The sequence below is a fragment of the Pochonia chlamydosporia genome (genome assembly GCF_001653235.2).
Source record: "Pochonia chlamydosporia 170 chromosome Unknown PCv3seq00010, whole genome shotgun sequence".
Taxonomy (NCBI): domain Eukaryota; kingdom Fungi; phylum Ascomycota; class Sordariomycetes; order Hypocreales; family Clavicipitaceae; genus Pochonia; species Pochonia chlamydosporia.
Window position 1 is genome coordinate 277,649 of NW_019154045.1, and position 23,593 is coordinate 301,241.

Below are 23,593 nucleotides of genomic sequence, written 5' to 3' on the forward strand. Positions count from 1 at the left end.
AAGTCGTAGTTTGGATTTTTGAGACATTCCATCACAATTATGAGGGCGGCGATAGGCATCACGGACACAATTCCTATTAATAACCAAGAGGAGCTTGTCATTCATTGCCATCGCAAGTCCGTGCTTTCAGTGCATTCAAAGGCGAGAAAATGGCTTTTTACACAGGCTCATTCACAACCAATAAATCACTTGCTTCCCCTGAGTTCTTTGGCATTACGGCTGACAGTCGACAGTTGATGAGACATCACCACTTTACGGACAAGCCCACGAGTTTCGAGTTATACTCTTATACTACTTGATTTAAACGAAATTGTGGAAGAGGCGACTGATGTCGCGCAAGATGAATCCAAATGTAGGGAGGAGATGGCAGTTTTGATGAACAAAGACCAGCTACAGCCTGTCTATGGAGTATTTCGCGCAAAGACACGCCCCTCCGCTCTGGGGATGGTAATATATCATTTTTCAAAACATATCCCCACTGCAACTGTGCAACGTGCACGGAACAAGGCTAGCCGTCACCAATGGTAGAGTTGGAATAAGCGCCATGTTGGTCTGAGAGATGATGTTGGTTCTAGACGGCAGCAGTTGAACTGTGCCCCAGGAGCTGACTTTGATCTCATCTTGTCTCTCCAATTTAAAACAAGCTCGGTCCGCCTGCCCCTGACACACTTTTCGCAGAGGACGAAACCTCGTGCTGGGAGGCTGCCGTCATGAACATTGGCGTCATGATGCATCGTCGGAGCCGCCTCTCAGTATGTACAACCTTGCTTGTTTTCATTGTCGTTGCTGCGCTGTACTTTCACAATAATACGGCGTCAAGGTTATATCATCCCGGGCTTATCACTACTACAAAAAATGATGAAATACCGCCTGGAGGTTTGTATTAATCTCAACACCATATTGACGAATTCCTAAATCTTACCACGGCTTAGGCATACTATCTCGGGGAAATGTCACATCATACATCGGTGCAATTTTTGACCAGAAAAAGACTCACCTCCCCAAGCTCAACTGCTTGAACTCAGACTTCAAGCGGTATGAGCATCTCAAAATCTCTGCAACTTCATCAAAAACACCGTACTTTTTCGCCTTGAACCTCCGTGAGAACCTAGCTGTTCTTCCCAGGCTGTTGGGAAGCATCGTCGAAGTTATCCAGTTCCTAGGCCCCAGCAATTGCGCTCTTTCAATCGTAGAAGGGAACTCTCCAGATGGAACTGGTGATGTTTTAGCTGCATTACAAGCGCATCTTGACAAGGGGCTCCGAACGCACATCGTGCTTGGCAATAAAATCAACCCACTGGAGGGGTTAAGGTTCGCAAAACTCGCAGAGCTGAGAAATCTAGCTCTCAAGCCGATTCTGGAAGAGCCTGAGAGATATTCTGATTCAACAGTCATTTTTGTGAATGACGTCGTTATTTGTCCAGATGATATTCTCGAGCTCATCCATCAGCGAGTCCACCTTGCCGCAGATATGACATGCGCAATGGACTGGGTCTATGGTTCGGCAGTTCCCACATTCTACGATGTGTACATTGCGCGCGGCATAAACGGCGATTTATTCTTTGATGTGCCTCCGGATGTCAGTTGGTCTAAAGCTACAAATCTGTTCTGGAACGACCCAGAGTCAAAAGAGCGATTCAACTCGAATCGACCAGTGCAAGTGTTTGCGTGCTGGAACGGGGCAGTCGCATTCACAGCCAACCCAGTTGCTACGAAACAAGTAACTTTCCGTGCGGCTCGCGAGAACACGGGAGAATGCTATAATGGGGAGCCTGAGATATTTTGCAAAGATCTGTGGTTCCATGGCTACGGTAAAATAGCCGTAGTGCCATATATTCACCTGGCGTATACGAACGAGGCAGGAAAGCGGATCAAAGATGAAAAGGGATACACATCAAAGGTTGTGAAAAGGTTGACCTCAGAAGATGCAATGCAGTGGAAGCCGCCGCCAGAAAAAGTTAAGTGTATGCCGTCGTTCGACAGACAGTCATGGCAAGTTTGGAACGAAACCTTGGGGGACCATATCTAATGTTTTGAGGTTATATTTAATGGGATATATTCAGGTTTGATCTGCCTTGCATCATACAGAAATATGGATTTGCCCATCTAACATGCAATTTTCTACTATTTTGTACAAGCCGTGAGTCATATTACTCAAGACTGCCACCGCACCTTTTCCTCAGCCAGTGTGCGATACAAACCCAGCGACAAAAACTCCTCCTCGGCAATAGATCCACCAAACTTTTCTTTCAGTTCTGACTCAAAGTATGCCGCTGCCCATTCGTTAGTACTGGGCTGTGTGCTACCCAGCCTCAGAATCGGCGGGTCAAACATCGACTTATACCAGTCGCCCAAGGCGGAACTATGCTCCTCGCTGGTGGAAACGTAGTCGCTGAATGACATGAAAGTTGGCACGCCCATAGCTTTATCGGTGCTTTCAGTCTTTCCCTCGAATGTTGGGACCGCGACTAGTTGTTTGCCAAGTTTGTTCTTCTCGCTCTCCGCATGCAACCTCTCCCCAAATAATCTACTATCAACGCGGTACGCATCCGACAGTTGACGTCTCATGACTTCAAAGTGCTTTGCCATGGGTGGCATGAACTCATCGTCCGTATCCTCTTCTTTGACAATGTCAACATACTTGGCGAAAGCTGGCACAGGATTTGCCAACCCCAAGCCACCACTCTCGACGCCCATATATAAGAAACAGTCGGGCAGATCATACTGACGCTGGAGAGCAAACTGGTCCTGAATCATCTTCCTTACATGTTTCGCCACGTTGGCTGTCTCTGACGCATCCTGAACTGCAGAAGACTCGTCACCACCGTAGAGGCACTGCTGTGCGTATTGCAGCGCCTCAAGTACCGTTATCGCATGGAAGTCCCCCAACCCGTTGACAACTCTGCCAAAGTTGTTGGCTAGAAAACTTTCCATGTATGCGTTATAAGCTTGTATGTGCGCCATGACCGAGGTCCGCGAGCTTAGTTGATACCTCAGCTCCTTCATGTGTTCCTCGATGGCGCGTTTATTCGCCGCCCACTTCCACTCACTGGGATCATACTGTAAAAATCCCCATTTGACTTCACCAGAGGGCAGACGATCAAGGGTACTCTGTGCGACTGCAGCATACCGCGGATTCGACTTGTCAACAGAGTGAGCAGACGCGGTCTTGCGCTTGTTTAGACGCAAGCCCATGATGTTGGAGAACTCGCATACTGTGTCCCAGGCCACCACGCACTTCTCTGGCTGGCCCCAGAACCAGAGGTCGTCGTGGTTGCGGTACAGATGCGTCCCTTCAGTTCGCTGATTAACGGCAAAGTCCAGCGTGAACAACATCAGCTCGGATATGCCGTACGTGAGCTGGAAGGATATCGGGGTGCCGGTCCGCCGAGTCAAGACGGGGCCATTGCTGCCATCCTCCTCAAACCTCATTCGCATGCTCAGAAACGCCTCAACAAAGTGCACTAGCTCGCCTGGGAAGTGAAAGTACTTCATGATGGCGAGCAGTGTAGAGTGTGGTTGCGACGGACCAAACCACTCAAAGTCGCTTTGCAAGATACAGAACTGGCCGTGGACAAGCTTCTGGATGGCCATCTCGGCAGAACAAAGGTTCAGAATATTGCTTCTCAGCGTAGTTCTGTTTGGTGCTCCGTTTACCAAGTCGGTAAACCTAGGTCCATTGTCGATAGGTCGGCTGCATGGGTCGTATGAGTTACCCACGTCTCCTGTGTACGTTGGCAGCTGGGCGGCAAAGAAGGCGTTTTGGTATATTCTGTGACGCAGGTCGTAGACTGAGTTACCAGACTTGCGGCTCCCGTAGTCCTCTATTTGCGCCTGCATCGCCGCGTTTCTCCCTTCGTCCGATGGTTGCATCCACACGTCCCGGACTTCAGACGACCACGCTTTTTGCAATACACTCCCGATGTTCAACGAGACGTGTTGACCGATACACTCGATAAGAATGGCATCAAGAAGCTCCAAATCGAGATGTACGTGATATTTCCCGTTAATAGCCTTGCGCATCTGCACCGTGATGGGGTTCTCGCCCCAAGACCAGCGTTTGATCGACTCCAGGTTCGTGTCGATGTTGAGGATATCTGCAATCTCTGACAAGACATTGACTTTGTCGCTTATATCGAGCATCGCACGTCGTTTCTCACTGGTGAGCTGATCGGCGCTGAGAACACCACGTATGGCGTCTCTGACCGTTGACGTCGTCACTTGCATCTTGTTTCTACACGAGGAAAAGAACTCTCGTCGCAAGTTGCGCAAAAGTATGGCACGCAAGTCCGTTGGTTCACCCACCAACTTGTCTTCGTACCGCGGTCCAGAGTGAAATAGTTCGTCCAGAAAGTTGACAATTTTGTCCGTGTCCGTCCGACGCTCGTTGGTGACATGTCGTTCCCAAGTTTGACGCTGTTCGTACATCTCCTTGCGGCCCACGGCCACGGCTTCAGACTTTTCCAACTCCTTTGCCGCGGACAACTCACCGAAACGAAACTCTGCCCACTCGTTGGTCAGATGGCCGAAGAGAGCTGTGTATTCCATCCGGCGCTGACGCTGCCGAAGATAGCCCAGCAACTCATTGCGCCATGCCAACGCGGCGGATTTGGAGAAGACTGACGAGTACTTTGCTTCCCAAAGCATGCGTTCAATCATGACAAGTCGATCTCGAAGTCTCACGGCTGGACCACCAGTGCCCGCACCGCCAATGCCACCTCGTCCTCGTCCTCGCCCTCCTCCTCTTCCCATATGTCCCCTTCTGCCTCTTTGATTAACTGATCCATGACCTTGGACCGGTGAATCGAGGGCCCCAGCATATGCCTTGCGTACGGTTGCCAGCAGCATAAGCACATCAGCCTCTAATTTGCGGTTGTCGTCTTGACCCTCCTTGTATTGGATTGCGGCTTCGGCATCACGCACATGGCCATCAATCGCCTCTAGACGGCTAGCAACTTTGTCCCATTTGCTTACCGTCACATGTCTGATGATAGAAAGAATGGCAGCTGACCCCGCTGATGTAGACATTATTGGCGATAGCCTGGTGATGAATATTGCAGCGGGTAAAGTACAGCTTTCAAGTCTCAAATGGTTTTTGCGGATCGTAAACTACCTGTTCCTTCAATCCATCCGAATCTCTTTCGTCAGTCTCTCGCTCTTTTTTATACATTTTTTCAAAGCTCATGAACCTTTTGCCAAGAGTCCTTGGCGGGTTTACATTCCCAGCCGCAATGGGTCAACTGTTGCCTGCATGGCTGCCTGGACTGCGGAATATCGCATCCAGCCGTGTTGACATGGTGAAATGGAAATGAAAAGTACCGTCCAACAGGACCCTGAGCCAGGATTAACCACAGTTTCGTAATTTTATTGATCCCAAGTCTTCGGTATGAGGCACTCTCCCCGTGTTGAGTCATCCGGCATCACTCGTTTGTTCACTGTCGACGTCGATGCTCAGCCCCATTATTGTTTGAAGCGCCGAACAGATGCTGAAAGATTCTCGCTTGGAGATAAAAGGCTGCAGCCGAATGGCGCATTGAACTCTTGTTGGCGGGGTCTCAGATTGGCTTCAACCATGCAATGGAGAGAAAGTGCTTCATGAGACAGATCTGACCCCTTGCTGGTCAATGAATTAAACCTGGAAGTCGTTTTTCGGCGTCGAACAGCTCGAGCCCTACATACCAGGCTCTGTTCATGCAATGGTTGAGCCGCAACATTCTAGTTGATTGCTGAAAGAGCTGGTTGGCAATAATCCAATATTCGAGATCTCCCGCCAGGGTATCCTGGCGAGACTCACGAGCAGATTTGTAGAGTCCCAGCCCCAAAGATTAGAATTACACCATTTTAATGAATCAAAACCTGCCAGCTAACCGCATCAACTATTTGTCTCGTTATTGTGGCACTAGAGAATATGCATGTTGCCTGCCCAAAACCTGTTTTATTGTAGAAGTGCATAACCACTACAGTCCAAGCTGGTAATGTGGCAAGTAAACTATTTGGCATATTTCATAGTTGCCTCATAAGTGCTACCATTTCGAGGTGGAACCTGGCACCATTCTGACACAGTACACTCAGTCGCACACAGCCCGTTGAGTTGATTCTAGACGCTATAAGAGATAGAAAAACGCCTCATTGTGTCAAATGCGGCCAGCAAGATGAATCAAAGTCAGTCACGAGCAACATACGCACAATAGCCGGGTATTCAGTCTCCAGCCCAACCGCCATGAACATGAACACTGGTAGGAGCTGAAGGAGAAGACGTCGACAGTTTCGCGAAAGACCGAAAGAGACTGCAGTGTTTTGGCCCTATCTCGAGCACCAGGCGTCCGAATCCATTTCCGTGACACCGTCTCGATTTCTTTGCTTACGTTGTGACCAAGACGTTGGCGTTTCCGGCAAAGAGTATCCGTTTGCAGAGACTGAGAAGCAGTCAACATGTTAACTATCCAAGCATAAATCCGATGGATAGACCGGTTATCCCAAGAAAACCTCACAGAGAAACTCACACAGAAACCAGAAACAGCGACGCCAATACCGATGCTTCAACTGACTCGACACCTTGCAAACATGTCAGTGTCACCTCGTCATTGGCCTTTTGCGACGAACATGCGGCCTGAACTGTGGCTGCCTTACAACTCCTTAGAATGCCGTCAGAGCCGGACAGAACTCACAGAGCGAATCAGCAGATGAGATGATGTCCGCCTTAAAACCGTAGGGGGCAGGTTTGCGACAGAGGAGCCGTGTCCGACGTTTCTGGTGCCAAGCGATTGACTGGCCACGAGACGCCACAAAAGGACAAAATAGGCAACGCAGAACAGTATCCACAAACAATCCCCATGACACAAAACCAAGTTTGTTACAAGGACCCTTACCCTAGTGCTTAGGTGGAATCCAAGAACTGGTAGGCGATGGCTTCCCGGCAGGGCTGGGAAAACGAGACGGTATGAGTTGCAGGTAACGTCATTCGCGAACACTTGATGTCGAACATGGCCTACGTGAAATCTCACCAACCAGCATTTTTTCTTGTGCGTCAACCATGCGTCGATCCGACAGTGCATCTTCCGGCCTCCGTTGTGACAGATGCATGGTCTTCAGGTTGTAAGTGTTGTTTCTGGCGTCGATCATGTTGATTGGCTGTCAGGCTTGAAGAAAAGTCAAGAGACATGGTGTTTGGAATTAGGCCTCCGATGTTATTTTGGGTGCTTGATTCCCTCGTCTCGAAAACCTTCTCATTCATTCATCGAAATGAGCAAGTTTTTGAGTGAGCAGGTTTTCTTGTTTACTTACTTCACAAAAATACACCATGTCCATCGACGAAGAGACAACCTTTTTACAAGCCGAAGATGAGGAAGGATCTTGTATCACAACAAGCAGCCCACATTATACTGCCGACCATGATGATATCTTTGGCAGTTCGGGCAGTCCAATGGATTGGCCAACGCCATTCAAATGGCGGACCGTGGCCATGCTAGCCTTTGCAGCGTTTACAGTGTATGGGCACCGTCCCATATATTGCTCAGTATTTGCACCCCCAAACTAACATTGGCTCAAGATCATTTAATTCCATCTCCATATTCCCAATAGCAAACTTTGTGGTCCACGATCTAGCCGCTGATCACGTAACCAAGGCGGATACAGTACTCATGGTCACGATATGGGAGCTTGGCGAAGCTGTAGGGGCGCTTCTCATCGCACCCCTGTCTGAGATGTTCGGGCGATATCATCTGTACAACGCATGCAACGTGGTCTTCATTATGGGAGCAACGGCAACAGCGCTCTCACAGAGCACGACAGTGTTCATAATGGCGCGGGCGCTTACAGGCATGGCAGTGGCATCGAATGTGTTGAACCCAGCCATTATCGGAGATATATACCCATCGGAGCAGAGAGGCTCTGCCATGAGTGTCATCATGCTCGCTACGCTTGCGGGCGGTAATCTGGGTCCAGCCCTGGGCGGAATCATCTCGCAAATTCTCGGTTGGCGCGCTGTGGTTTGGATAGGCGTTACTCTCGCCGTGGCCTGTGAACTGGTGTTCCTAACGTGTTTCAAAGAGACATATCGCGCTCATGTTTCCCAGAGAGACAACGCCAAGCTTCTCACGGAGTCTAGTTACGCCTTTGATGGAACGGCTGGCTTGGACAAGAATCTATCCGGTCTGCGAACTGCGGTGATGCGGCCTGCCCGTTTGCTCTACGGCTCTGGCGTGTTGGCGTGCCTGGCCTTATTTGGGTCCGTCATATTCTCCTTCTTTTATGATGTCCTCGTGACTCTTCCAAGTGTTTTGGAAGAGACATATGACCTGTCACCGGCGGCGGTAGGGTCATCCTTCTTGGCAAACGGTGAGAAAACACCACCTCCTACGGAGTTCTGCCCGTTCTCCCCATATCTTCTATATCCACTCTGACACATATGTTTCTCCATCCAGGAATCGGTTCCTTCATTGGTATTATGATTTCCAAAATGTACTTGGACAAGATCTATGTCAAACTAAGAGCGGCCAACAACGGTGTCGGACAACCAGAATATCGGCTCCCCGTAGCCATCATCGGCGCCTTCATGTTGCCCCCGGCGGTAGCACTTTACGGTTGGTGTGCAGAAACCCAGCTTCCACTTACACTGCTTCTTCTGTCTGTGGTTGCGATGCGCCTGTCCCTGATGCTCGCCATCGTGCCACTCATGACATATATTGTCGATGCATTTGGTCTCTACTCGGCGTCTGCAATGAGTGGCGTCATCGTGCTTCGGTGCCTTGCATGCGCCTTTCTATCACTTACCACTGTTCAAATAACTGAATTTCTCGGCGACGGCTGGGGATTCACCTTGCTCGGAGCTGTGTGCATGGTTCTCGCCCTGATTCCAGTCATGATACTGCGGTATGGCCAGCACTGGAGGCAACGGTGTAGATATACCAGCCTTTCCCAGGATTCTACAGAACATCTCCCAGTTGCCTGCATCGAAGGATAGGTTGATCCACTTCGCTAGAGGCTTGTCATGGAGTGTTGGTGTTTTGTGTGACGTATTAGTACAGCGCGGTGTAGTACCGCGTATTATAACATTTGTAATCGTTCAGGGTGTCATGGCGTATTTAGCATATATGAAGCGAGGATATATCATCAAAAGTTGTACATAGAATGTTGCATGGCGAGAGGAGACATTATTCATTCACAACCCGGCATGTTGGTTGGCGCTCAAGGTCATAATTAGGAAAATGCTACAATGGGTGAACCACAAGCCGCAGGAGGAATTATGACAAGCTGAAAAGACGGGAAAGTGCAGAGACGAAAGCAAAGGGCACAAATTAATCAGTTTATTGCTACTGCTTAACTCGTGGTTCATGGTTCAAACGGCAATACCAATAACGTGATATATGTGCCGTCTAGTAATCGATCACTAGTTGTTGACTAAATGAAGTCTATAACCTGCCCTCAAGGCTTTTAACGCCAAACGCCACATCCATGAATGAATCTGCCCCAGTCTCGTATCCAAATCGTTACCCATGCCATTCCCCATATCGTCGTCGCTGATTGTTATGCCCCTAATGACCGTTTTACAGTTGTACTTCGTTCATAATGCGCACCTCCTCGCCTGGCTTGAATGCTGGCAGTCCGATGAACGGACAAGTGGAGCATCTGAATGCATCTCCCAGCGAGCAGTTGTTGCACGAGCCCGTCTTGCCCTTGACAGTAAAATCGAGTTCGTTCAGGTCGTTTGTATCGAGCTTGATGGCCTCGAGGCCAGCATCCGCTTGGGATCGTCTCTCTTTTTCTTCGGCTTCGAATTTCGCGGCTAAGCCACAAGTGCAATCCTTGCAGGGACGACGGCGCTTCTGCGGCTGACATTCGACGGCTGCAAAATGGTCAGTATTTTCTGATTCATATAGAAATGCGAACGGGGAACATACGCGCTTGTGGACGTCGCTTTAGGTCCTCCTCGCCAAGCAGGTTATCCTCATCGATCAGCTCATCGTCATCATCGTCCAGCTTACTGAAGTCAAACTTTTGCACAGGCGCTGGCGTCTTTTTCTTGCCGAATCGCAGAGGAATGACAACTTCCTCCTCCTCTTGCTTCTCGAAATGGCCATCCTTGGCAATCAGGCCGGCGAGAATTGCCTCTTTGGACTCCGTCGCGCCCGGTTGGCCATCTTGGAACTGCAATCTACCTCCCACTTTGATGGCGGGAACCAGAGAAGCAAACAGCTGACGGTTCAGCAATTGGGCAGACGCGGCAGTACGTGATCCATCAGCATCGGTAAGAACGAGGACCAAGTCGTATGTAGCGGCAGGTAGAGACACAAATCCAGCAGAGAGCCGGTCTAGCATCTGCAAGTCGGTATTTGCCCGGTCGAAAGCCGTGAAGATTTCGCGTAGCTTCTCCTCGTGCGCCGCGACAGACGGGGGGGCAAGGAGCAGATTGCGCTTCGCGGGGTTCGCCACGGGAGGGAAAGCGGACGGCATCGGCGCAAAGTCGTCCGCGGTATCAATGAGGATTGGATGAGGAGCCATTGCGCGTACGGACGCTAGATGTCTGTGGGAGTACGTTCTTTATGGTGAAGGTATTGACAGGACAGAGCGAGCGAGGGTTTGCGTGAGGTTTGAAATGTCTGTCCTGGGGTTGGATGTAACAGGCAACTTTTTAGTGCAAGCCGACGTCGGCAAGCCCGTTTTCACAGGCAAAAACTGCATCATGGCGGGGAAGGTGCGACCAAGGGCAGCGAAAAGTGACTAATTCGTCAGGCAGCATTTGTAATCGCCCATTGGTCGGATCTCCCATTGGACCAGATGCCACTGGGCTGGCCCACGGTAAGGCTAGTCAGGGACCTTTGGGGGCCATTCTCGACCATATCAGAGCAAGAACCATTGGCTGCTCCTTCCCTTACATTTGTGCTTCTGGTTGGCCAATGCACGCTTTTGTCTATTCTGACGGCAGTTGCGTTAGTCATCGCCTGATCATCTCGGCTGATGCACACCTAGGTATACTAGTCGTTGCCTCGATTGCTTCTTGGTACGTACGGAGTATCTTGCCAGACAAATCACCGAAGATTGAAGGCTATTGACCAATCGCTACATTGGCGGAATACACAAAGCAACAAGACGTTCATGTTGTCCATATGTCGTCTAGCAGCTGACCCCACACAACAACCTTCGAATACACGTATAAGTTCAGCCACGAGGACATATAGAGCTGTTTAGTCAAGTTCACGTCGCAAAATAGCTTGCATCGCCTTGCAAGTAAACACGTATCTTGACGAGAAACCTTTGGGATGACGTGGCTGGCTATGACACACCGTCAGAACATCAGCGGTTTGGTTTTAGCCAAGTCTTTGCCACGAAACATCAACACTTTGCTCAAGAGCGGTATGATTGACAACATGGATCTTTCAAGATGGTGTGACCGTGTCGGGGGTTCGTAAGTTGCTCATAAATAAAGTCATTGACAAGAGACCGACCGGGCCTGTCACGTCCGCATCGCTTATAAATCTAGACTATTTAACCTCCAGGAGCTGACTGTTTTAATAACCACTCATGTCCGTAACCCGCGCGGCTGATCCGTATATGTACGGAATGCTTCACGGCTTGATACACGGCTAGACCCAGCCGTTTCTTGGCTAGATGAGCAGCTTGAACACCGACTTGGCTGCCTTGGCCAACGTCCCATGGAGTGAAAAGGAGAGGGGAAACGAGGCCACACAATATCAAAATGGGCAAGCCGAAAGTATCAACCGGGGTTGGATACTCTGTACAGCGGCTCGCATCTGGCCATGATCCTCCATGTGGTCCGCCAAGGGCTTGGTAGAGAAAACGCCCCAACGTGGCGCTTCTTGGCAGTCTGGAAGATGCAACAACACGCAATCTATTCGCAGCCGTGTTTGAGGCAATTACAACATAGCGCTGCAAGTAATCTTCATGTCATCCACAGAACAGGAATGTCGAAGACGTGAAGCCATGTGGTCGTGTCATGCACTAAGACGTTTCGCATCCTTGCGGCGATGATCACAGAGGATGGGGATATTAACACCTTATACTGCAGATTGACGGCGGAACTACAGGTGAAAGATGTAACCCAAACATGGGACTTTAACATGTTCGTCTTGTCTCATTCCCACTGAACGTCATGTTCAGCCAACTTGGACTCTCCCGGCTCCAGAAGTCGATCACCGTTCGGCGGCCCCCAACTGCCCACCTGCATCGTGACAATACTGTCGGTGTGATTAAGGTCAGGGTCTTGACTGACTCGGGAAACGACCACTCAAAATGGTTGAAGTTGATTTAAGCTTGAATGTAGAACCAGGGTTGTCTCCGCAAAGCGACTTGGCGCCTAGATATCCCCCAGATTTCCCAATATTAACCAACCATCCCCGAGAAAGGCCGTTACCTCCTTCTAAATAAAGAGTAGTCGCCAAAAATATATGAAGATTTCCAGTTTTGTGGGGTAAGAGGGATGATTTCAGACTGAATCTCGCATCGTTTTCTCCGATTCAGGCGTCTTCGACTTGAACGCCACAAGAGAAAATATCGGAGGTGAGCAGCCTTGCATTCGACCAACACCAATATGCCAAGTGCCTTGTATCAGGAATAAATGGGGAGATATTGAGTCTGGAACGTTTCTTTGGTATGGCAGACGGGGTACAAGTAGTCGGCCTTCCGCCCTGGAAATAAGACAAGAAGACATACTCTTCAACGATCATCATCGTTTGATAAACAAAGACATCCAGCCCTTGCTGAATATTTTCGCAATGATCTTTGGGCAGAAGAAAGAGGTAGTGGAGATAGAGAAGGTGGAACATGATGAAGCTTTGAACAAAGGTCCCGCCGTCCAGCGTGACTATTCTGGGGCAAGCAAAAAGACTGATCCAAGGGAAATTGCCCTGGTCCGAAAGCTGGACATGTGGATTATGCCGGTGTTGTGGCTCATGTATTGGCTTAACTATCTGGTAAGTTAAGGTCGGACTCTTTCCAAGTTACGGACGTCGGGAAGGCTATCCGTCTCAAAGAGACTTCAGCTGAGAGCGGCTGATGTCTAGCAATATCGCCAGTTTTACTAACTAGTCATACAAAGGATCGGAACGCAATTGCACTTGCAAGACTAAGTTCTCTTGAGAAGGACCTGAATCTTACTTCATCACAATACCAAACCTGCGTTTCTATCCTGTTTGCCGGATATGTGGCAGCCGGTATTCCGTCCAATATGGTCGTGACGAGAGTCCGACCAAGCTTGTGGATGTCATCTTGCATGGCCGTATGGGCTGTGATCAGTGGTCTCACAGCCATTAGCAAGAACTACACTGGTTTGCTCCTCACTCGCTTCTTCCTCGGTATCACGGAAGCACCGTACTATCCAGGAGCGCTTTATATCCTCGCCACTTTCTACACACGCAAGGAACTTGCAACACGAATTTCTATCTTGTACACTGGAAATATTTTGGCGACCGCATTCGCTGGACTAATCGCCTTGGGAATATTCCAGATGGATGGCATGGTAAGCTTTCATCTTATTCCGTACCAATCTCTGTATGTGTTTGCTGACTCACATATTGTCTGCTAGGCAGGAATTGCGGGTTGGCAGTGGCTTTTCATTATCCAGGGCGCTGTAACTCTGGTCATCGCCATCGCAGGCTACTTTCTTTTGCCTGATGAACCATTGACAACGAAGTGGTTGACAGAGGAGGAACGGGCTCTCGCCCATGAGCGAACGCAGCGAGACACGGTAGACAACGCAGGCCAGACAACAAGCTGGAAGGGTGTCTTGACAGCAGCAAAAGACCCCAAAGTCTGGCTATTTGCCTTTATGCAACACTGCCATCTTGGTGCCAATGGGTTTAAGAATTTCTTCCCCACTGCTGTTCAAACGCTGGGTTTCAATCAAACCATCACCCTTGTCCTGACATGCCCTCCTTACCTTATTGCTGGAGCAATCTCAATTGCCTGGTCTTGGTCATCTGGAAGGTGGAATGAGAGAACATGGTGAGTGCGGCTTCTCTATTGTTTTTAAAACGTGTCAAACCTTGGCTGCTGACGCTTGCAATTGACAGGCACATTACCATTGCCAAAGCAGTCGCCATTTTCGGCTTCATTCTCGGCTGTGTTACGCTGAATACGGGAGCACGATATTGTAAGCCACAAATGAGAACAATTTGAGCAATGCTTTTGGGGTCAAGTACACGGAGCGCTAACACTGTGCTTGTAAACAGTTTCCATGGTGGTCTTCTCAATTGGAACTTATGCCGTCAATAGCATCATCCTCGGCTGGGTCTCCGCGACGTGTTCCCAAACAAAGGAAAAGAAGGCAGCCTCACTAGCCATTGTCAATTCTTGTGCCAATGCGTCCTTTATCTGGACCCCTTACCTATGGCCCAAGTCTGATGAGCCTCGATATGTCATGGCCATGTCGTCGAGTGCTGCACTCAGTGTTGCAACCGCACTTGGAGCCTGGGGAATGAGAGTTTGGCTGAAGAGGGAAAATAAGAAGATTCGGGCATCTGAGGATGAGACAACTGTGCGCTATGCGTATTAAACTGCCTGCTATTGGCAGGGAGCTATGAATCAAACGGACTCAGTATGGAACATATACAAGTGGTAACTTCTGGGAGGGTTAGACGTTGGCACGAACCAACGTACTCGGTGCCAGTTGGTTTTTGGAAGCAGAAAACGTTACATGAATTGATGGTTTAGTGTTTGTGTTAGAAACTCGGCCACAACTAGATAGCTACACGAGAATCGCAACTTGTCACTCATTTTCTTGACATCTACTACACACAGTAAGAGCTGCCCAAGTTGTGAATGGAGTTTATTAACAAAAGAACGTTTTCTTCTAGCTGAGCGATTATGCCGACTTATAACTGATATGTCAAGCGTCAACCTCCTCCAAGCGGGCGCCGCTGCCTACCTAAACTAACTCAGTACTGAGAGCCTAGATTGTCGAAGCCGTTACAAACGTCCAATGTCCCACAACAGGTTACGGCTTTTGGCCTAGATTAAGACATTTGGAGGATGAGGCGGGCCTTTTTTTTTTTTTTTGGTCATGCGATGGCGAATACCGTAGGCAGGTTTTGTTGGCAACATGTTGTATCTTGTCCCAGGCAACACCACAGTCCTGGCAACATATCAAAACATTACAATTACGCTTCCCCCGCGACAGAAGAGTGAGTATTAGTAGACAAAATGTCTGCTGGCTGCCTTATGAAAGCCAGTTTATACCAAGCAAGAAAAAAAATGTTGTATTCACTTCGTGTGAGTGATTTTCAGACAATCACACACGTGACATTAGAAACCGAAGATCACACTAAATATAGCTTCTCCACTGCAATGGCTTTGAAACTGCCAAGCTTGACCCCTTCACGATGGTCTCAAATTGACAGTCCCGAGTTCTATCAATCTACGAGCCACTCTAATACTGCCACCAACTCTCTACTTGAACCCGTTGCAAAGCATATTCTACCTCAGATAATGGACGAACCAGAGTGGATGAAAGATGCGATTGCAAAGCTAGTTAAAGAACACGGAGCTGTTCCCCCTCCTTGGTTCATGTTTCCAGACACTCATCCATATGAGATATGTTGGCGCATGGGCGCAGGTGAAACACACATCATGAACTTTTCAGCCTGGTGGGACAAGCAGAAGGAGGTGCTCGACGAACAGGGAAGAATCGAGTATTTTCGTCGATGGCCACCTCCGCCTCGATGGCTCGAATGGATGATAGATGCCGTGTGGGAACCTCAACCGCCGGATTCGTATGACGAATCTTTTGATTATACACCATATTTTGAACGCGTTGAAGCGCTGGGATTTGGATCACAAGCCGAATATGAGCAGGACTTGGAGGAATTCGGACAGGAGGATGAGGCGGGTGAAGAGGATGGTGACGACGATGACGATCATGACGATCATGATCATGATGACCAAAAATAAATGAATACCACATCCAGCAAAACAGCTTGGATATCTGCGCTAGAAATTGACTATATCTAAGAGCTACTCAAATACTAAACTACTCTGCTGGTTACCAAGCTGGCGTCCAAGCCGTGTTGTCCAAGACTTGTTGTAGCGTCGATCACCATTCATCATTCTTGAGATATCTCATTAACCGCTAATACACGTATCGGAACTGAGGAATCTCCTTATCGGTCTTATCCATAAGATTTACCATGATTCCGGGCTGTGCTTCACTAAATTCCTCTACTTGCGCCGCGCTAGTGGTTTTATCACGACGGCTATTCTCCCAAATGAGATAGAAGCGGAGGGCAAAGCATAGAATAAATCCAGCCGCAAGACATATAATGAGCGCAAGGAATCCCGAGTTATACGTCGGGGCTTGCCGTTCAAAAAACAACTGCGGTCCAATAATGTTGCCAGCGCAATAGGCCATAAAGCTCTATACGTAATGATGCGCATGCTCCAGTCAGCGTATTTCAAATCGCAGGAAAGAAACTACCTTTAAACCCAGAGGAGCTAGAAGCAAACAGAATTCGACTCACCATTGCATTTACGGTCGTCTTCTTGGTAAAGCCGCCAAAGTTGCCAGACATGAGAGACATAATCAATGGAAAGTTGGCGGCATATCCTCCTGCCATGCAGATTCCCGCGAGGCGAGCCCACTTCATGCTTGAGGGAAGCTGGCGAACCATAGCGGCACCTGCAACAGCTATAGCTAGGTTACCAGCCATCCAGTACGTCCGGGTGTTGTGGAAGTACGAAGATCCACCAGTGGCGATTAGGACGAGGAACAGCTGGAGAAGATAATTAATGCTTGTAAGGAGCAGCGTATTAAAGGTGCTGAATCCAAATGACTGAATAATGATGGCGCTAAACTGTTACCAGTCTCGTCAGCCAAGGGATCAATTAGTTCACCATTATGGTGGGAGGAGTAGACGTACTGTTGTCACAGCACCGTTAGGGATGCTATTGGTGATTTGCATGCCGACAATAAACCAGCTCTTTATATCCAAGAGTGCCTCGATACAATGTGCCCACTTGAACTCGTTGTTCTTTATACCGGTCATGTTCTCCTTAACTCGAATAATAGCCTTCGTACGGTCAAACTTGCTTAGGAACCAGGCCTTTGATGGAGTATCAGGAAGGAAGAAGAAGATAACGAATGACCAGGCAACTGTGATGCCGCCCAAGATCAAGAACACGGCCTGCATTTGCTACTCGTTAGCTCTTTCTGTCTGCCGTCGTAGTCGCCGTTAAGGAAGCTATACTTTCCAAGGGGAAATGCTGTTGATGTGGCCAATGCCATAAGCAAGCAGGCCGCCAAAAATTCCAGCAAATGTGTTCCCGAGATACCAAGCTGCGTGACGCAGGGGCTGCTCCGACCGCTTGTACCACATGGATATAACGACGGTCAGCCCAGGCCCAATAGCGGCTTCAGTGAAGCCAAGAAAGAATCTCTCCGTCAGCAGACCGCCGGCATTCGTGCAGACCGCTGTAAGCATAAGAATAACACCCCAAATCAAACTACGGGCAACCAGACACATTAGGTACCTGCAATATAAAGGGGGTCAGGAGATGTGCTTACACTGAGGCGGATATGGTTTTGCCCACATGCCAGCGTACCATCAAAATAGCCGCCGGGTACGAGGCCACGATGTATCCAAAGTAGTATATGCCGCTAGACCAGGAGTATTCCTGTCCGGTGAGGTGCAGATCCTCCCGGAGACCTAGAATAGCCGTGCTGCCAAGTGCAGTCTTATCAAGGAACTGGAACATGTATGATAACCCCATCACTGGTAACAAGCTGCCAATGCATGAGTGAGCGAGCGATCCTCCGAGAGGTGCATTTGGGTGGGCTAGGTAGCCCGGTCGAACGTGTGGCTGCAACCTACCATCTATCAATCTTGTGAAGCAGTCTTTTGTCCTCTTCTGGGCTGAGAACATCATCATAAGCCCCCTCGACAGGCTTGAGATCTTCGGCGTGCATTGTGCCGCCTTCGAGCTCCGCCTTTTCCATTGTAGTCATATGATGCGAGCGAGAGCAAGGGAGGGAAATCAACTAAAAAGGAAGATATAAGCCGAGCCCCCTGTGTATGTAAGAGCGATGATGGGGAGAGGGCAGATTAAAGAAGACTCTTTGAAGTTTATGTAGTGGAGAGGGAGCACAAGTCAAGAATATCTCTCGCAAGTCACTAATGAATACTTGAATAGTTCCCGGCCGCACATGTAAGGAACTCGGGAGATGATCTGCAACATCCACCAATCTTGACGCAAAGAAGCTCTAGAGATCGGTAAAGGGAACATCCAAGCCTTCTTCAGCCGGTTCCAACGGCCGGAAGACGCCGTGTTTACTTACTTAGAATGGAAAACATTTACGTAACAGAAGACAACCTCAAATACCCCAGGATATGGCAAACACACATGTGCTTGACATTTGGTCTATTTCATCCAGCATTTATCCTAGCTTCAGCCACCTTGAATTCCATCCCCACATTTCACCCCAGACTTGCAATCCTAGTGACGGCAAAATGAACTTTACTGCCTCACACGGATCAAGTGCCGGGCCAAACTATCCTGCTCCACACCAACAGTCTGATGCCAGTAATTACCACTAGGCTCTCTATGAAGATTGTTCGTCAAGTAATCTACAGTCCTCCGCCACATACGTGCCTTCGGCTTCCTAACTGGCCCGGCCACTGGTTCTTTGCAAAAACAACCAATCCAAACAGCATGAGCATGTGGGTTGCAGTCCGATATCCTCCATGATCTACAACATCTTCCGAGAGATCTTTCAGCTGCTTGCTGAGTAGCCTCGTTGAGGCAGCACTCTGAATCACTCCAAACGCTGGAAGGTATGTAGTGGCTATGAGTAAAACGGCGATACGACAACAAGGATACGTGCGCGATAACGAGCCGGAAACTGGTTCGGCTTTTGACCTCCCCCAAGTATCATAATGGCAATGACTAGCTTGCAAATCCCGCTGTATCATGTACTGTAATAGAGGCAGATTTGTTCAATGTGTGGTGCTGCTATCGCGCGCTAGGTAGTGACTTTCCCCGCAAACCACTAGCTGGGTGATCTGCGCTTCCTTGCCCTCGGCAATACCTAGCGCTGCAATTGATGTGATAGAATGGAGTAATAATTGCGTAAAATGTACGGGGGAAATGACGGGGGAAGTTCCTGGTTGTGAAGGCAGCTCTTGTGCGACCAAGCTTGCCTTACACCAACCGCCAGGGCGACTGTAACCCGTGATTTTGATGTGTGATGTTGGAGACGAAATGTCGGAGACGCACGCACTTTAGCCATATATATATAGAAGCCCTGATTGCACGGCTACGCGGTGACGATTAGTGTAAGCAGTCTTCTCATAACCCTGACCAGTGCATGCCAATGTCACCCAATGGATATATACTCCAGCTTTGTGCATAAGGATCGTCATCGACCGTCAGGCTATCTCGTAGACGAGGGCTGACGCGAGTTTGTAGAGACACTAGAAAGCGGCGACATCTCTGAACTAAATATCTAAAGAAAGCCAAACAGATCTTTACGTCTATCAGGCACCAAAAGCCAACTTTCTCCCTCATCTTCGTCTTCACCTACTCCATTCTTTTCGTGGGTAGGAGGCTCTGGGTATTTGTGTATATGTTCTATCGCCCATACCATCTCTTTACCCAACGCTGGTGGAATCCTGCCTTCGCCATGAATGGTGCCGAGACCGGCAATCTTGAACAAATACTCCAAGTATTCTGTCGTCTCGCCATTTTCCCATGGTATATCGTGGAACTTGCCGCGCCTCGATCTCGTCTTCCTGTCCTGTTCGGTTTCCCACCATTCCTGTATTTCACGGGGAGGCAGAGCCACTGAATTTCTATTCGACCAGAGTCTAGCCAGTGCAATAGCTTGGTATTCAAAGCTTCGGAAGGTCAGAGTCCTCGGTAGACCAACGATCCCAAGGTTTGGGTAATCACGAAAAAAGGTATGCTGGTAGCTCCCGACTAATCTGTCACGCTTGTAATCCCACAATGATCCCTTATTGGTCTTTTCGTTCCAGAATGGAAACGAGGCTTTGTACCCTGTGCAGTAGATAATTGTGTCGATGTTATCCAGATATGTGCCGTCGCTGAAGATGACTGTGCCATCTTGCTTGTATTCTCTTATAGTCGGCTTCCACGATATGCCGAAAGGAGGATCATCGCCGTCCCATTTGGACTTGGACCGTCGAGATACATACACGGGATGCTGCGCTGCTGTGACCAAGTCGGTACTGACGTCGTGGCCGGATGCAGAGTTTCCAACCACAATGACCCTCTTAGACTCATAGACTAAAGGAGAGCGGTAGAATTTGGAATGTGATACTCGGCCGGGGTATTTTTTGATGTATTGTTCAAGACCCTCAACCTGCGGCACCTAGTCATCTCGTCAGTTTCATAGCTCATTAGCATGTTCTGGTCTGTATAGAGGCTTCGCACATAAGGAACCGAGTAGTGTCCATTCGCCAAGACAACAGCGTCAAAGAATTCTTCCCACCAAATATCCACGTGTCTAGTAGGGTCGTATTTTCTTAGTGTTAACTTCCAAGCCGCGGCATCTCGACCACCTGCAGGCACACTTGAAAGATCTTCCACGGTGGTATTAAGCTCTAAAAGGTAGTCGGTTTTGTGGATTGCGAAATAGTTTTCAATATACTGCTTGGCAACGTAGTGCGGTACGAAAGGGCCGTATGGGAATTTCGAGTCTGAGAAGCTCATGGCTATGTCAGGTACGTTGGTTCTGGTGGTTGATTCAGCATTAGGTTGGCCATAGCCTTTGATGGACTCTCACGTCAAAGTATCATAAATTGGTGTCAAGGTCCAGCGCTCTTGGCTGCAGGGAGCCGTAACCCGAGGCAAGTCATTCGGAATTTGGAGCGGTCGGTCGATTTCAGTGGGAAGCTTTCCGGGGTGGACGGCGCGAGGAGGACCTGGGTCTTGGTCGTGTATCCTACTTTGTTCTTAATACATGTAGGAGCTGTGGGTGTCCAGAAACTGCCAGACATACCAGGTCCCTCCGGCTGATTCTCGACGTTCAAAAACGCGAACTCTTTCAAAGTAGTTCTCAGCTTGTAATGCAGAAACTGTGATTGCACCTACGATATTAATGGATTCCTAATTAGTAACAAGCGCTTGTAGAATGCTGTGAATTGTATGGAAAAGAGATTTACCCGCTGCCCCGGCGCCTATAACTGCAACCGACTTAACGTCTAATTTAGCGCTCTTCATAGTGTATAAGACAAGATTCACATAGAATTAGACAGCTGAAGACTAAGTCCTAGCTAGTGCGAACCAGACAGGCAAAACCAAGAAAAGAATAAAAAAAAGTCTCGAGTAGCACGATAAGTAAGACATCCGTGCTATATGAGGCGTGAAATAAACGCCGATTGCTTCCATCGAATCTGACCTTATCTTCCAAATCCATAAGAATGATTTGAGGTGGGAATTCGCCATATTCATCGGCATTGCATCAGCCTCAATTCGACCAATCCAAGTGGTCATCCACAATATTCCCCAGATTTAGGAACAACCACACTAAGTAGTTAGCTTCCGAATTTGTCATCCAGAATCAGGCGATAACGGACACCTTGAGATTGTGCCTATGGATTTGCAAAACATAACCATTGTAACAACACTCCTCACTATTGACTCTTCCGCGCGCGGAACACCAACATCATGGCTCGTGAAAGTGATATAGAGAATCAGAACAACCAGCATGAGGAGACTCCGTTGCTTAGCAATGAGCAATCGGGCCAGCAGCATGAACATAACGTCGAACCCCAAACCAAGAGGAGTATTCGGATCGGCTGGAGAATATCTTGGGCCATCTTTGGAGTTGTTGCGTTGACAATTTTCATCAAAGGCTGGATTGACGCCGGCAGCGATGTCAAAGTTGGTTAATCTATGATTGACATGAAAACGGTCATGAATAACTGACGTCTTGCTATTATCCTAGTTTGATCTCAAGGATGCGCTCAAAAGAGCACTTGGCGGCGGGCTCAGTGGCGCCGCAGCCATGGTTCTTCAAGTTCTTCTGCTAATGGTATGCAGATTCATTTTTAAACAGTCGCTTTGAGGTTTCCACCGTGTACTAACAGTAATAGCCGCTTCGGACCATAATGAACTATCAATACCGTTTTGGAACGTCCTTCACCACCGCAACGAAAACCCTGTACCATGATGGTGGATTTGGTCGATACTACCAAGGGCTAGCAGCCGCTCTCATCCAAGGTATTCTTTTAGAGACATGGCTTGTAAGACAGACTGCTGCGGAGACTAACTGCCGAGTATTTAGGGCCGCTTGCTAGATTTGGAGACACGGCAGCGAATGCCGGAATCCTGGCACTGCTGCAATCAAATTCGTATTTGAAGCACTTGCCATCACCTGCAAAGACGGTCTTTGCCTCTCTCAGGTACAAAAAGTCCCGTTCTATTAATGCTTTTGCATACTGAGACATCCATATTCAGCGCCGCGGCATTCCGAATGATTCTCACGCCAATTGATACTGTAAAGACTACTCTCCAAGCTCAAGGCTCTACTGGAATCGACCTACTACGGCAGCGTTTCAAGAAATACGGCATCGCAACACTCTGGTGGGGGGCTTTTGCGACAGCAGGAGCCACTTTTGTCGGACATTATCCTTGGTTTGCTACCGTGAGATGAAAGAGCCTTGCTGAGATATGGCCAGTCCTCGAAGTCGCTGACATCGTGAAGTACAACTTCTTGACCGAAACGATCCAAGAGCCACCCAAGTCGGAGTTACTCTTATGGCTACTGCGTCTGGCCCTCATCGGATTTGTCGCGTCTATAGTTTCTGATTCTGTATCAAACTCACTAAGGGTGGTAAAAACGTACCGACAGGTCAATGACACCAAAGTTTCATACAGTATGCATCATGGCCCAACTTACAAGCACGCTCTACTAATACATATTAGCCGATGCTGTCAAGCTGGTGGTTCGAGAGGATGGGATTCGCGGGCTTCTCGGGAGGGGACTTTCCACAAGAATTTTGTGCAATGGTCTCCAAGGAATACTGTTTTCCATATTGTGGAAGCTGTTTCTTGATCTGTACGTCTCAAATAATCTCCTGACACATTTTATGAGTTAGTGACCTAACGATTACTAGCTGGGAAAGAAAGACCAACTCCTGAGTGCGAGTCAGGGCGGAATATGAAGCAGATTACGTCTTGGTTGTGCTGTGAGGATGATTTTCTGGACCAAGACCTGTCGAACTTCGTGGCGAAACGCAAAAAGTCTCAATACAACATAGTATAATGTGTCGAGATATAACTGCTCATTAAGCACAAGCACAGAGACATAGACTCGTCACGATATCCAAGAATCTAAGCAATCTAAGTGCATCCTGGACGGCGAACCATTCTCATCGTTAACTCTAAACCCGAATTATAGCTTACAATTTCAAAAATAGTATCATTTAGCTATTCCGTGCCTTGAGTGCATAGAAACTGGCCGTTCAAACTCTGTATGAGCTCATGGCGTGAAAATCTATGCCACTTATGCCACAGCGGATGCAAGACACGTCAGACCACCAGAAGCCAAGCCCGCTGCGACGTGCACGTAGCAAACATGAAGCCCAGACCATCCAAATCGAGAATTATACGAAAAAGATCTCCT

At 48.6% G+C, this 23,593-nt stretch overlaps 9 protein-coding genes across 9 annotated transcripts; 5 read left to right on the top strand and 4 right to left on the bottom strand.

Annotated features, from left to right (window-relative positions):
- Positions 1–710: 710 nt before the first annotated feature.
- Positions 711–2,029, top strand: VFPPC_10281 (glycosyltransferase family 69 protein; the record flags this gene model as incomplete). Its single annotated transcript, XM_018288678.1, has 2 exons — positions 711–876; positions 933–2,029. The coding sequence occupies 2 exons, from the start codon at positions 711–713 to the stop codon at positions 2,027–2,029; spliced, it is 1,263 nt and encodes a 420-aa protein (XP_018137315.1).
- Positions 2,030–2,154: 125 nt separating this feature from the next.
- On the bottom strand, positions 2,155–5,028 carry VFPPC_14746 (reverse transcriptase; the record flags this gene model as incomplete). The annotated part of the gene is made up of 1 exon (XM_018292514.1): positions 2,155–5,028. One exon carries the CDS (start codon positions 5,026–5,028, stop codon positions 2,155–2,157), a length of 2,874 nt encoding a protein of 957 aa, XP_018137314.1.
- A 2,272-nt stretch (positions 5,029–7,300) lies between these two features.
- Positions 7,301–8,962, top strand: VFPPC_10280 (MFS transporter, DHA1 family, multidrug resistance protein; the record flags this gene model as incomplete). Its single annotated transcript, XM_018288677.1, has 3 exons — positions 7,301–7,488; positions 7,550–8,337; positions 8,424–8,962. 3 exons carry the CDS (start codon positions 7,301–7,303, stop codon positions 8,960–8,962), a joined length of 1,515 nt encoding a protein of 504 aa, XP_018137313.1.
- Positions 8,963–9,545: 583 nt separating this feature from the next.
- On the bottom strand, positions 9,546–10,500 carry VFPPC_10279 (anamorsin; the record flags this gene model as incomplete). The annotated part of the gene is made up of 2 exons (XM_018288676.1): positions 9,546–9,844; positions 9,900–10,500. 2 exons carry the CDS (start codon positions 10,498–10,500, stop codon positions 9,546–9,548), a joined length of 900 nt encoding a protein of 299 aa, XP_018137312.1.
- A 2,231-nt stretch (positions 10,501–12,731) lies between these two features.
- On the top strand, positions 12,732–14,509 carry VFPPC_14745 (MFS transporter; the record flags this gene model as incomplete). Its single annotated transcript, XM_018292513.1, has 5 exons — positions 12,732–12,929; positions 13,055–13,474; positions 13,541–13,959; positions 14,028–14,107; positions 14,187–14,509. 5 exons carry the CDS (start codon positions 12,732–12,734, stop codon positions 14,507–14,509), a joined length of 1,440 nt encoding a protein of 479 aa, XP_018137311.1.
- A 791-nt stretch (positions 14,510–15,300) lies between these two features.
- VFPPC_10278 (hypothetical protein) lies at positions 15,301–15,903 on the top strand (the record flags this gene model as incomplete). The annotated part of the gene is made up of 1 exon (XM_018288675.1): positions 15,301–15,903. The coding sequence occupies one exon, from the start codon at positions 15,301–15,303 to the stop codon at positions 15,901–15,903; it is 603 nt and encodes a 200-aa protein (XP_018137310.1).
- A 178-nt stretch (positions 15,904–16,081) lies between these two features.
- VFPPC_14744 (major facilitator superfamily transporter) lies at positions 16,082–17,944 on the bottom strand (the record flags this gene model as incomplete). The annotated part of the gene is made up of 6 exons (XM_018292512.1): positions 16,082–16,366; positions 16,470–16,802; positions 16,869–17,132; positions 17,196–17,451; positions 17,513–17,731; positions 17,820–17,944. 6 exons carry the CDS (start codon positions 17,942–17,944, stop codon positions 16,082–16,084), a joined length of 1,482 nt encoding a protein of 493 aa, XP_018137309.1.
- A 1,506-nt stretch (positions 17,945–19,450) lies between these two features.
- Positions 19,451–21,186, bottom strand: VFPPC_10276 (dimethylaniline monooxygenase; the record flags this gene model as incomplete). Its single annotated transcript, XM_018288673.1, has 5 exons — positions 19,451–20,335; positions 20,398–20,698; positions 20,750–20,908; positions 20,966–21,053; positions 21,129–21,186. The coding sequence occupies 5 exons, from the start codon at positions 21,184–21,186 to the stop codon at positions 19,451–19,453; spliced, it is 1,491 nt and encodes a 496-aa protein (XP_018137307.1).
- A 447-nt stretch (positions 21,187–21,633) lies between these two features.
- Positions 21,634–23,109, top strand: VFPPC_10275 (mitochondrial carrier protein; the record flags this gene model as incomplete). Its single annotated transcript, XM_018288672.1, has 8 exons — positions 21,634–21,849; positions 21,914–22,000; positions 22,062–22,188; positions 22,253–22,370; positions 22,426–22,612; positions 22,673–22,844; positions 22,894–23,026; positions 23,085–23,109. The coding sequence occupies 8 exons, from the start codon at positions 21,634–21,636 to the stop codon at positions 23,107–23,109; spliced, it is 1,065 nt and encodes a 354-aa protein (XP_018137306.1).
- Positions 23,110–23,593: the final 484 nt, after the last annotated feature.